The 13,239-nt window shown below is 43.1% G+C and overlaps 1 protein-coding gene across 1 annotated transcript in view; it reads left to right on the top strand.

Moving 5' to 3' along the window:
• LOC128604289 (zeta-sarcoglycan) overlaps positions 1 to 13,239 on the top strand; it is a 46,956-nt gene that overhangs the window by 20,720 nt on the left and 12,997 nt on the right. The window contains exons 4-5 of the mRNA XM_053619310.1: positions 5,166 to 5,288; positions 6,316 to 6,388. Of these exons, the coding sequence (XP_053475285.1) occupies positions 5,166 to 5,288; positions 6,316 to 6,388 (196 nt within the window). The remainder of the gene's footprint in view (positions 1 to 5,165; positions 5,289 to 6,315; positions 6,389 to 13,239) is intronic.

A 13,239-nucleotide genomic window follows, 5' to 3' on the forward strand; every position in this document is an offset into this window, starting at 1 on the left:
GTGGGAAATGCAAACGAAAGAAGGGAAATGATGTAAAAATCATACGTCCGGTTTGACGTGATCGTCATCTCCACCACTTCCAACGAAGGCTAAATCCGTACCGATTAACATCCGAGAGTGAGCAGAATCCGTCACTTATCGGTGGTTCTTCTCCGCTTGGTGACTGTACGGAATAACCTCCTCCGGCTCGGACGCCGTTTCCTTGTCCTGGTGTGAAGACACGGAGCTTGATGGTCTTGGAGTGCCTTTGATTGGGAACGAGAGCCAATCTTCCTTATCAAATAAATCACCCGAGCTCCGGGTTTCCATTCGACCGGAGCTGATTGCGTGGCTGATTTTTCTAAACGTGCTCAAGTGGGTGTAAAATGCATCACTTCAGGGAAACAACATCCAGCGCAACTCCCACGTTTGTCCCTTCTGCTTACAAATCAATGGCTTTTTCATACAAGCGCTTAGCAGATTAGCATCGCATTATTGAACAGGTTCTGTGCTTGTGTAAAGTTTACCGGTCGCCTTTGGGCCTCTTTCAGAGCAGCGCCGCTCGAGACGGAGCGATTCCGCCTCGCCCGCGGCTTCAGCATCGACATGCTGCTCGCGTTATCATACGAGCACCACGGAAGTGCTGACGTTTGTGACCTCGACTGCTAACGAGCAAGAGCAATTACATAAAGAGGGGTTCATTTCAACCCGTTCTGATGCGAATAAATCAACCAATCCAATCAAGGAAGCTGTAAAGAACATGGTCCGGACCTGGGAGACGTCCTCCGAGCGTCCATGCGCAGGAAGGTTAATAACAAAATCCAAAAAACCCACAAAAAACGTCAGAGACAGTCCAGAGTTCAAACACAGAAACGCATGAAATCTAAAAAACAGTCCACAGGAAGAATGAATCACTGGAAATAATGCTGAACAACTCACTCAACACCAAAAGATTGGCAAGACTTCGCGAGAAAGCCATGCGCTTACGTATATAGTGCGAGAACAGAGAAGAAGAAGAGTCGTAGTATTATAAGGAATGGAGCGTCTGCTGGCGTGGACGTGAATTTATTCTTATAGGCTCCTTAATAGATTTGTTGTATCCTGAGTCCGTTACCCCCCAAAGCCTGGGCTTGGTACACCAATATTATACAGAATATTAATAATAATAATACTATTACTATTATATAGGACCGTTCTTTCTCTGCGCTTTGCTCTGTCTATAACACTTCATTACTCTATAGGATTTTTACAGCTTTTTTCAACACACTATAAGCTGTGTTTATGGTTTTTGTAGCGAACCCTCGGAGGCTGTGATGGTTTATCCTCGTCTTTATGGCGTTCTTTTACAGGGTCGACTTCAATTCTTTCGACGGTTTGTGTTACTGGCTTTTAATACTTTCCTTACACCTTAGTCTTGAGAGAAAGTCTACAGGATAGACAATTTCCACGTCTAGGCTCATAACAAGGGTTTTGTTTGCTAACGTCCAACTGTCCAATCACTGTGAGCCTCGTAAAAGTGGGGCTTTACATATTAAAAATGGCTGTAATTTCTACAAGGTTCAGAAATCCAATAAGGATGGATGCGAGTACATGTCAAACTGTCCAGTTACCTACAAACTGCCGGGTATAATCATCAATTTATTCACATAAGCAGAAAAACCAAGCCCGCTTAGCTTTGTTTAATTAGCATAAGCGTTTGCATATGGTAATTAAGTAAGCGTATGGTTCCATACGGTAATCCGTGGGTCTTGCCTGAGGCGATGTCATCTCCAGTATAGAAATCCCCCTCTTTCCCAGCATGCCAGTGCGGACGCAATCGAGTACGGATTAAGCAAGCGAAAGATGAGCGCTTTCCTACGGCACTCTCCTACCTCGCCGTATCGGCATGATCGAAATTAGTCTCGCGTTATCTCCTGATTTCCCTCTTTAATCCCTCCCTGGCTTTCGTAATTGGGGTCGATTCGGTTTGTGTTAACAAATTTGGGCTTCTTATGTTTAATGACTTTCAACAACAATACAAAATAAAACGGGTAAAACGTTCACGAATGAGGTTTCACGTGCCTCATACGTTACGAAGCACGTGTCAGCCTTCACCCTCACAGAGCTGTGGTATGTGGAGCCGCTAATAAAAGGTGACGCAACACTTTGGATGTGTAATTGGTCTTAAAAACAGCCGCCCGAACCCCGCGAAAGTTTCCTTCCAGATGGAGAAGGATACGTATCTCATTTTCGGCCCATGATTTGAGGCTAAAAATAAGAACGGTATCAATTCCAGTTAGCGTAATCTACATGATGGTTATGCTGACCGACGGTTTGGATTGTATCGCTGTTAGCATTTGAATGTTCTGCCAGACGTTTAGCTTAAAAAAGGACAGCACGCCAGGGTAGTGTTGAGGCAATACTTCGGTTTATGAAGAGTGACAGACCACTTTGGATCTTTAAGTGGTGACCACGAAATTGCTGCTGACGTGTAATTTGAGACGGAGAGACCAAAACAAGTGGAATAAACCACCATGCTGGGCAGGGGTAGAGGTGAGGTACAGAGGAAAAGGCACACACACACACACACACACACACACAATAAACTAGATATTTCTTTCTTCTTCCCCAAGGTCAGTTTAGGGTGTTATGGATATGATAGATAGCACAGAATGAATAATAGAGCCGGTGAAGCTAAGTATAAAAGGCGTCTGTGTGTGTGTGAGTGTGTGTGTGAGAGTGTGTGTGAGAGTGTGTATGAGTGTGTATGAGTGTGTGAGTGTCCCAGAGAAGCCCTCACGCTGTTTTATCACCGAGTCACTCTCCGAGTCCAAACTGAAGCACCGCTGTTCTCAAATCTCTGTATATCCGCCTGCAGCATGAAACAAACACAAGGTCAAATGGACGCTTTCCTTTTCTCTCTCTCACTGTAATATCTCTTCTGGGCGAGCGAGCTCTCCGACTCTCCTCCGCCGTCGTTTCTACAATCTCACCGTTTCCAGCCGGGTAATTCCACCATACTGTAGTTCCAGTCATAATGCTTTTATTAGCATAACTGGATGGATCACCGGGGCACACGGTGGTTTAGTGGTTAGCATGTTTACCTCGCACCTCTGGGGTGAGGGGTTCGAATCCTGCCACTGCACTGTTCTCCCCGTGCTTCGGGGTTTCCTCCGGGAACTCCGGTTTCCTCCACCAGTCCAAAGACATGCATTGTAGGCTGATTGGAATTTCCAAATTGTGGACAGGCTGTGACGGGCTGGCACCACATCCAGGGTGTTCCTCGCCTTGTTCCCCGAGTTCCCTCGGATAGGCGTCAGGCTCCCCCATGACTCTGTGTAGGATAAACAGTATGGAAAATGGATTGATGGATGGATGGATGAATCAGAAGCTTGTCACCGTTGGGCTCTTCAGCTCCTGCTCCTTCAAAACCCAGCATAGGTTATGAGAAGAATTGCACTGTACGGTACAGTAGGTGTATTATAACCAAATACTTACCTCATTGGCAAGTTTCCATAAGTCCTTGGTTGTTTTCATGGGTCAGGCTTTCACTGGGGCCCCCAAATGTTGGTCAACACCCCTGTGGTTGTCTACAGGTCATGTGACCACAAGTGTTGCCTCAATAGTCACCGTGCTTTATTTTAATTTGTTCACCCTTATACGTCCTCATTTTCCATTTTTCAAGTTGACTCTGGCCTTTGATGACCAGTCGAGAGCCCCGACTCTGATTACGAAGGCGTCCGTACTCACCACGCTCTCGCCGAAGCCCCAGCGACGACTCGGACCTCAGAGTCAAGTGCACGCGGAGGTTATTTGGCGTGTTTGTCTAACCTCGAGCCTGAAGTCTGCCTGCGCTGCTTCCGAATCAGACTCGAGTGTCCTTGTGTGATACGGGGCGGAAAAAAGTGGCTCGGCGTCCGTGGAGTGGCTCGGCGCTGAGCGCTTCTCAGCGTCCTGATTGAGCGGGAGAGTGTAAAAGCATAGCAGCTTCGTTTGTCCTTCTGATCCTGGCAGGGGAAAAAAAAAACTCCATTTCCCACGAGTCTCTGCTGCAGGAGATTAGAGGAGTGATGGTCCACTGCGTCCTCTATCACATCCTCTGGACAAACACACACACTGTCCAATCCTCCGGTGTTGTGTCTTAAATTGGAGCTAGCGTAGCGGCAAATAGCATACAATCCCATACCGAGCAGACATTTCTCAAGGCACCCACCACACACACACACACACACGCACACGCACACATCCAGGACAGAGTGGATTTTTATGATAATCCTTAACCGGATTTTGTAGAGCGGATGTTCTGATGTCGAACTCCTCAGCAGGAGTCCACTAATAAGAACGGTTTGCTTTTCATCAGATATAAAGAGCGAATTTTCTGAGCAATGTGTAATCGGCCAGGACCAGCACACTCGGTGTTGTGCTCTTTTCCCAACCGTTACAATCTTTAAAGAATGAAATGTAATACTTTTTATCCATTTACGGTAACATGTAGTGTTGTGGAACGTCTGCGAGACAAGTTACTTTACGTTTATACGTTTAATATTCCGCGCTATTGGCTAGGATCCGAACAAAACTAGCTTGCTTGCTCGATGACTTAATCCAACTTCAATCTGACTAGCATGCTAAGTTTAGCTAGCAGGTTAACCGTGTAAGCGTAGCGACATCTAGAAGTCTACGAGATACCTAATATCTGTTAGTTATAGACAAAGACGCACGGAGCAACCTGAAGACGTACGTTTTTATATGTTATTTTATTTTATTTAAGACTGCTGCCGAGTGGACTAGAAGAAAGTTTCGTCGTGGATGAGAACCTCCTACTTTCACTCAAAGAGGAACTGGTGTAGTGTAGTCATTGACCAATCAGGTTTAGTCACCACAGGTTCAAACAAAACTCTTGAAGAAATGTTAAGAACAGGATCCTGAGAAGTTTTTTTGTTTGTTTGTTCTCATGGCGTCGGCGTTTTCAGCCTTTTTCCTGCCGGAAACCAGCAGACGGTTGTGTGGAGAGCCAATCAGATCGCAGCATTCGGCATTCTGAAGCATGTGGCCAGAAAAATGCACAAAAACGATCGGATGCTCTGTGGACCGGTGGCGCATCCGAGGGCGAAACCAGTTATAAACGATATGGAGACGGTTGCCGTGGGCGTGTCCTGGTGTGATCCTGACGGGATTTGTGAGCGGATTTTCTCTCTGCGTGTCCACAGGATCAGAGACGGTGGAGACTCAGTGTCAGAGGTTCGAGGTCCGGAGTTCAGACGGAGACAGAGTTCTGTTCTCCGCAGATGAAAACGAGGTCAGCATCGGCACTGAGAAGCTGAGAGTGACAGGTAACACACGCACGCACGCACGCACGCACGCACGCAAATTTTTTTCTAAATTAAATTTCCATCCTCTCACATCTATCTAGCAGACTAAATACACTTTCTCAGCTTCTTCCGTCTCTCTTTACATCTCTCTCTATCTATCCCTCTTTCTATCTGTTTCTCACTCTCTGTGTTTATCTCTTTCTCCCTATATCCATCTGTCTCTGTCTTTGTTTCTCTTTGTTTATCTCTCATTGTTTATCTCTCTCATTCTCTCTCTCTCTCTTTCTGTCTCCCTGTCGATCTGTCTCTTTCTCTCTTTACACCTCTGTCTATCTAGCAAACTCTGTCTTTCAATCTCTTTGTCTATCACGGTTTATCTCTCTCCCTCTTTCCTTTTCTCTTTTTATCCCTGTCACATCTGTTTTACACTCTCTCTCTCTCTCTCTCTCGTTCTGTCTCTCTCTCTCTATCTATCTCTCAATCTCTCTCTCTCGTTTTATCGAGCAGTATGTGGGAGGTCAAGTGGAAAAGTGAGGTTCAGGGCCAGCAAACTCATCGTCCATTAAACCTGCCGAAAGAACGAGTGTACGTGTGTGTGTGTGTGTGTGTGTGTGTGTGTGTGTGAGTGTGAGAGAGAGAGAGAGAGAGAGAGAGAATATATAAACTCATTTATGTTCAAACTAGAGAGCAGAACAAATTCCCAGTGTACAAATGGAAAGAAAAAAGAACGACAGAACAAAAGGATGTTTTCATAGAGAACTGTGATGTGATGATGTCAGCACTCATCTTTTCTCTCCATCACTCACCTTCCCTTCGGTCTTTGGTATCTGTGCACTCCCTTCTCCTTTTCTTATTTTCTCTCTCTTCCTTTTATCATCCATTTCCTCTTATCCCTTTCCTTCCTGCCGCGCGGTCTTCTCGTTTTCTCACCCTCCCTCCTTTTCCTTTCTTCATTCCATTCTTCTCTGTCTCGCTCACCTTTCTCATTCTTTATCTCACACGTCCAGCTTTCTCAATCTCTCTCTCTCTCTCTCTCTCTCTCCTGTAGGTAACGAGGGAGTCGTGTTTGCTCATTCAGTTGAGACGCCGCACATTCGAGCCGAACCTTTCCAAGACCTAAAGTGAGTCTCAGCGTCTTGAGAGAGAGATAATATGAGAATTTAAGAGTGTGTGTGTGTGTGTGTGTGTGTGTGTGTGTGTTTGATGGCCAGTGTGCTAACTCTGATGCTTAGTTTTTTTCACCAGTCTTCATTAACACTCTCATGTACTTAGCATTAAGAGGAAAAGACCACGCCCACAGGAGATTCTCTTATTCAGCCAATAGGAGAAGAGCAAAAAAACATTCAATAAAGAAAAGAAAGAAAGAAAAGAAAGAAAACAAAGAAAGAAAAGAAAGAAAGAAAGAGAGAGAGAGAGACATGTAACACCATTCAATAAAGAAAAGAAAGAAAGAAAAGAAAGAAAAAAAAGAAAGAAAAGAAAGAAAAAGACAGAAAGACATTTAATACCATTCAATAAAGAAAAGAAAGAAAGGAAGAAAAGAAAGAAAAAGAGAAAGAAAGGAAGAAAAGAAAGACAGAAAGACATTTAATACCATTCAATAAAAAAAGAAAGAAGAAAAGAAAGAAAGAAAGAAAAGAAAGACAGAAGACAGTAAGGGTGAGTGAGGACGCGATGTGTAAAAAAGATCAAAGCTGATCAGAGTAAATATTCAGCGCTAGCTAGCGTAGCTTTGAGGTTACAGCGAGTAACGTGGCTGGTGCTGTTAGCGTAGCGGCTCAGTGAAGCCTCATCCTGCTGATTAACACTCAGGTTACGTTATAGCTGTTAGCTAGCTAGCTGCTAATGTTTAGCTAATAAGACGCCCATGCTAGCGTATCGATTAGCGAGCTCACGTAAGCTAGGTTGTTTTAGCACGCTAGGACGTCAAGTAGCGCTGGTCTTCGTGTGAGCTCTGGAGGTTTTTCAGACGGTTGTGTTTTCCCGAAAGCGAAGTTAGCAGAAACGTAGTGCGCGAATGCTTTAAGTGCGTCTTCCTCTCACGCTTTTTTCTTTCATTCTGATTCGCATCCTTGCGCTACGCTAGTTCCCTCTGGCTCTTCCTGATTGGTTTAATTCACTTCTCCGCATCGAATCGCTCTTTCATTAGAGCGCAGCTCGCGTTATCTTTAGTGTCGGTTTATTGAAGTGCATTCGTCACCTTGATGCTTAACACCCCACTGAAGAGGTTCTCGCTAATTACGCTAGTTATGAGCTGTTTTTCTTTCGCTCTGTTTCACTATAACTTTTTTGAAAGATGGTGGTTGAAGTAGGAACGATCTCTCTCTCTCTCTCTCTCTCTCTCTCTCTCTCTCTCTTTCTCTAAAAGTGCCACATTACGCAGTTAAAGTCAATGACACACATAATGAACTAATGGAGTCCATTAGCAGCTAATGACGTATGGCCGGGTTTTACAGAGGAAGTTAAATTGCGGCACTCGGTTTAAAAATACAGGAACGTAAGAATCGGTCCGCGAGATAAAACTCGCGAAACTTATCAACGTTTTTCAGCTGGTTTTTTAAACGCGGTTGTTTAATTCAAACGCATATGCTAATTCTGTACTTAAGCGTTAGCGTGCTAACTTCCAAACAAACTGTTTAGCAAAAACTCGTTTCTTTTTTTTTAAAGCAAATCCAGTCATTTGTCAAACCACTACAGCATGACGACACTCACGGCCTTTACACGATCCAAAGTTTTTTCGAGCGCAAAAGTTTACACACCCCAGGATGAAAAATAATAATAAAAAGAGTCACTACTAGCACAGAGATCATTTATACATTCGTCCCCCCGTCGCATCACGAAGAGGATCTTAAGTGTTCGATGTTTAAACAGTGTTTTAGTTGTACATACAGTACACTTGAGTGCAAAAGTTTGCACACCCTTAGGACGACAATGGGGAGGGGGAAGAAATTAAATTCATTGTATTTGTTTTGTTTGTTAATAAATGAACAAACAAATGAATCCTAATTAAATGCCCTAAAATAAGGTACTTAAGATTTTATAAATGATATTGATATAAAAAAACAAAACAAAACAAACAACCGAGGGGCGGAGCTAATTTCTGCAAATAATATATAAAGGGACGTTCGAAATGATGAAATGGCAGAATTAGAAATAAGCAGGTAAATATGTAAACAAACAAACAAATAACTCAATAATATATACAGTATTCAAGACGTATAAGAAATTGTGTAAGAAATCATATACACATCTATAGAATTAAAACTGTTCTAGTGAAATGTTGAACATTACACACTGCACATTTAAATTGTTAGAAAGAATGAAACTCTGTGTTATTTTTTTTAAAAAAATGGAGGACAGAGGAGATAAATAACGAAGAAAGAAAGGATTAAATCAATAAATACTGAAATAAGAGAAAACATATTTCAAATGTAATAGTTAATACTGGTCTAGAAGAAGTTTACATTCTGCACGTGTAAGTGTTCAGCACACACGACGTTTGGTTATTCATCGAGTGCTAATTCATCTTCATGTAGAACAAGATTTGAGAGTGTGTTGAATTTTATTTGACCAGATTTAAATTTATGGATCGTACTCATTGTTTAAACATGGACTTCTGCTGACTTCTGCTAACTCAGCGTTAGACCTCGTGCTTCTTCTCATTCTGACGTCCTTCGAGACGTTTGAGCGAAAGCAGACACGGCTGACTCATGAACCGAACGATAACCTTTACTTTCATCCGGCCTAAACCCTCGACGAATGCCGGAAACACGGTAATTTAATTCCCCTTCTTCCGTCTTGGGGCTGATTTCATTTAACCTGCTGCTGAAGCCCGAGATCTTTCACCAGAACACCAGTGAACAGCAGAGTTCAGTATTACATGGCCACGCTGACGTTCATAAAAACATTCTCGGCTCTTAGAGCCCAGATGTCCATCAGGATAATAAACGGAGTATGCCGAGAAGTTGCGTCTTTTATGGGAAGAGGCGTGGCCAAACGCCAGAGTTATTCCAGTAGTTTATTAAAGTGAATTATGGTGGCGAGGGAAGTTCAGAGATCAGTAACAGTCCTGTTTTTTTACCACACAGAAAATTTCATGGAAATATAAATAATATGAATACTTTACTGTCTACTTCTATGTACCTGCTTGACAAGGAGCCACGATTTAGGCAATTAAATGAGATTTGATCTTCCCAGTTCTATGCAAATTCGTTATGACACAATGACAAACCCAAACAGATGGATCCCTTGGACGTTCCCACCATCCCATGGTGCATGTGGTCTGACATTTCTTCAGTTCCCTGCTCTACCTGCAGGAAGGAAAACTAATAGCCATAGTTTTATCAACACCCTGTCGTACACAACCCCACATTAAATGTGTATAGAGACATTATGAAGAAAAAAAAGAAACCTTGGAAGGAAGCAACAGAGCTCGTTGGAGCCTCGGGTGAGTGCACCTGGCTAGTATAGTTATCTCGAAAGAAAGCGGTTGGGTGACTTTGAGTGGGGCAGATGGGTGTGTCTTTGAATGGGAGGATGGGTGTGTCTTTGAGTAGGAGGATGGGTGTGTCTTTGAGTGGGAGGATGGGCGTCTTTGAGTGGGAGGATGGGTGTGTCTTTGAGTGGGAGGATGGGCGTCTTTGAGTGGGAGGATGGGTGTGTCTTTGAGTGGGAGGATGGGCATCTTTGAGTGGGAGGATGGGTGTGTCTTTGAGTGGGAGGATGAGTGTGTCTTTGAGTGGGAGGATGAGTGTGTCTTTGAGTGGGAGGATGGGCATCTTTGAGTGGGAGGATGGGTGTGTCTTTGAGTGGGAGGATGGGCGTCTTTGAGTGGGAGGATGGGTGTGTCTTTGAGTGGGAGGATGGGTGTGTCTTTGAGTGGGAGGATGAGTGTGTCTTTGAGTGGGAGGATGGGCATCTTTGAGTGGGAGGATGGGTGTGTCTTTGAGTAGGAGGATGGGTGTATCTTTGAGTGGGAGGATGGGTGTGTCTTTGAGTGGGAGGATGAGTGTGTCTTTGAGTGGGAGGATGAGTGTGTCTCTGATTGGGACAGATGGGCAAGTCTGACTGTTACAGATGAGTGTGTCTTTGAGTAGGACCAATAGGTGTATCTTTGTGTAGAACATATGGGCGTGTCTTTGGCTGGAAGTGATGGGCTTATCTTTGAGTAGAATATATGGGTGTGTCTGAGTGCTAGAGATAGGCGGGTCTTTGAGTGGAATATATGGGCATATCTTCTGATTGAAGCGATGGGCGTACCTTTGAGTGGAATATGTGGAGGTGTCTTTGACTGGAAGCGATGGGTGGGTCTTTGAGTGGAATATGTGGGCGTGTCTGAGTGCTAGAGATGGGCATGTCTTTGAGTGGAATATGTGGGCGTGTCTGAGTGTTACAGAGCTAAATTACAGCAACATATACCACGTGTGACCTTTAGGTCTTTGTGGGTGCAGGTACCGTTCAGCTTTGAAAGTACAAACGATTGTGATCATTCTATTCTTAATGTTTATTAAGCTCTGATTCCTTCATGATGACTAAAATGGTATTGTGTCGTCTTCCACTAAAACCCAAGCAAAGCACTTAATAGATTTCATGGATTCCAGCCCGAGCTTAGCCACTCATGTCTCTTTAGTTTAGTTCGTTAGTCGTCTCTCAGCGTGGAGGTTTGAAATTGCCTCAGGCCTTCATTATCATTCATTATACACCAACGTGAAGACAATGAAACATTAGCGCCAACTGGAATAGGCTCTCTGCAACACCCCTTCCTCTCAGACTAGCGTGTCTGGCAACTTGAGTAAGGAATCACCTACTGGGGATTCGTATCTGGTCGCAATCATGTATTTGTGGAGAAACATTGTAAAAGAGAGATTTTGGGGAAGGAAAATGACCTTGTGCTGTTTGCTAATGCTGGGTGTAAAACCTTGGATTTAGGATCTTTGGGATTTGAACAGTAGCATAAAACGAAACGGTTTCTGAAAGCTGAGTTGTATTCCAAACCCCATGGAACTTTTTCTTTCAGGATATAAAATGGTAAGATGGACTGTGGAGGATAGACAGAAAACAACCCATAATTACCCGCACCCCCCACACCCCCACCAACCCCAAGACATGACACTTGCTCGCTTTTCATCGCAGACGTCTCGAGATCCGAGGTGAGAGTCAGGGGTCAGATCCTCTTGATTCAGTTTGACTTGTGAAGGGAATCCAATTAATAGGAGCTAATTAGTAGAAATTTGAATGATGAGCTCTTGAATCGGTGCGATGCGAACGCGGCCGAGCGGAACTGAAGCAGAACCGACGATGACCCCGCCCCGCTTTCAGCAGGGAAACGTTTCAAGTCTCTTCGGAGCGGAGCCGAGCGGAACGTGATTGGTTTTGACTGACGGACGACGGGACCACGGTCTGGTGATCATCCATCTGCTTTTTGCCGTGCTGTGGGAAGTCAAGACTCGCGATGTGACGGTAGATCACAGACTGAACGGAATGTTATTTTACTTTTGTCGCTGGAAAATGACAGAATCTTTAAAACATGACTTGTTTTCCTTCCATTTCTTTCTTCAGCGTGCATCTTTACTCAACAAATTGTTCTGTGAATAGATCTTGGAGTGATGAGGCCATTTTCCACTTTCTCTCCGGTTCTTATTCATCGCTGATTAGCCGACAGAGACATGTCGCGGAAGCCATAATCAGGAAAAATAAAAGCGAGAGCGCCGGCAATTACGGATATTGACCCACCATTAGAAAAATTATAAGTTAAAACGTGACTCAGTGGCACGCCAGGAATAGCAGAGGGAGCTCTGAGGAGAAATTTATTCACAAAGGTCACTCCTTTCTCCTGTTTTTACATAACATAATATCTGCTCTGTAAAAAAAAAAAAAAAAACTCTGTAGTGTGCCATAAATATAGTACATTTACTGCAACTAACGGCCTGCTAGAATGCCTGGTTATGTGTTATATCGCTTCATCTAAAAAGAAAATATAATTAAAGAAGGTGTTTGTTATAATGCATCATACTAGACTCTATTAAACTCACTTCACTTAAAAGCTCTAATGCTCTATATTTTTGTTTCTAGCTGTGTTATAATGCATTATAACACATTATAAACTCACTTTTATGTAAGAAAGTCAGAATTTATGAAGATTTGTTATAACGCATTACGATAACTCTAACTATTGAGCAACTAGACATTATAACGCATTCTGTATGCTATAAGGCATGTGTGTGAAGACCGTATGTATAATGGCTTAAGCATACAGTACCTTCATTACTTGTTATGATGCATGCATTATAGTTTATAGCACTGTTTCTCAATAAGCACTGTTTATAACACGTCATGTCAATACTGAAGAAATTCTGCGAAGGTTTGTAAAGGCTTGGTTTCTATGGTAATGGTGTGAGTTACAATATGTTATGAGCACTGTTTATAATTCAACATGTTCACAGTTCATAATGCATCGTAAAAACACCGCTAGGCATTTTCATAGATAATTATAACAATGTGTATGATGGTTTATAATGCGATATGAATATAGTCGTAGGTCATTCATAGACGCATGGCCATCATAGGAAGTGTTATTGTGTTTATATTAATACATATTCCTTATGTTGATATTTTAGCACAGGGTGTAGTTTTTAATTTACGCAACATTTCATTAGCGCGGTCTAAATTGCATGAATAATGCATCCGCTAACAAGGCTAGCTGGAAAGGCGGCCATTTTCTTGGGATATCTGGTTTGCAGCTTGGGCTTCTGGTTTCCGGTGGAAGTCGTGAAAAATGCGGTAGTTTTTTAAAATGTCGTACTGGTAGGTAAAGAACAAGAGTTAGGTTGCAACTGTTGGCTAGCAAGGTTGGATAACTATTCCTGAAAACAAAAACAAATCATTTTCATCAGTATCTTTTATTCAAGTAATTTAAGACAGACACTTGATAGAATTTTTTAAGGGAAAGTTGATCAAATGTCATTTCTAGCTA

The sequence above is a fragment of the Ictalurus furcatus genome, chromosome 29 (genome assembly GCF_023375685.1).
Source record: "Ictalurus furcatus strain D&B chromosome 29, Billie_1.0, whole genome shotgun sequence".
Taxonomy (NCBI): domain Eukaryota; kingdom Metazoa; phylum Chordata; class Actinopteri; order Siluriformes; family Ictaluridae; genus Ictalurus; species Ictalurus furcatus.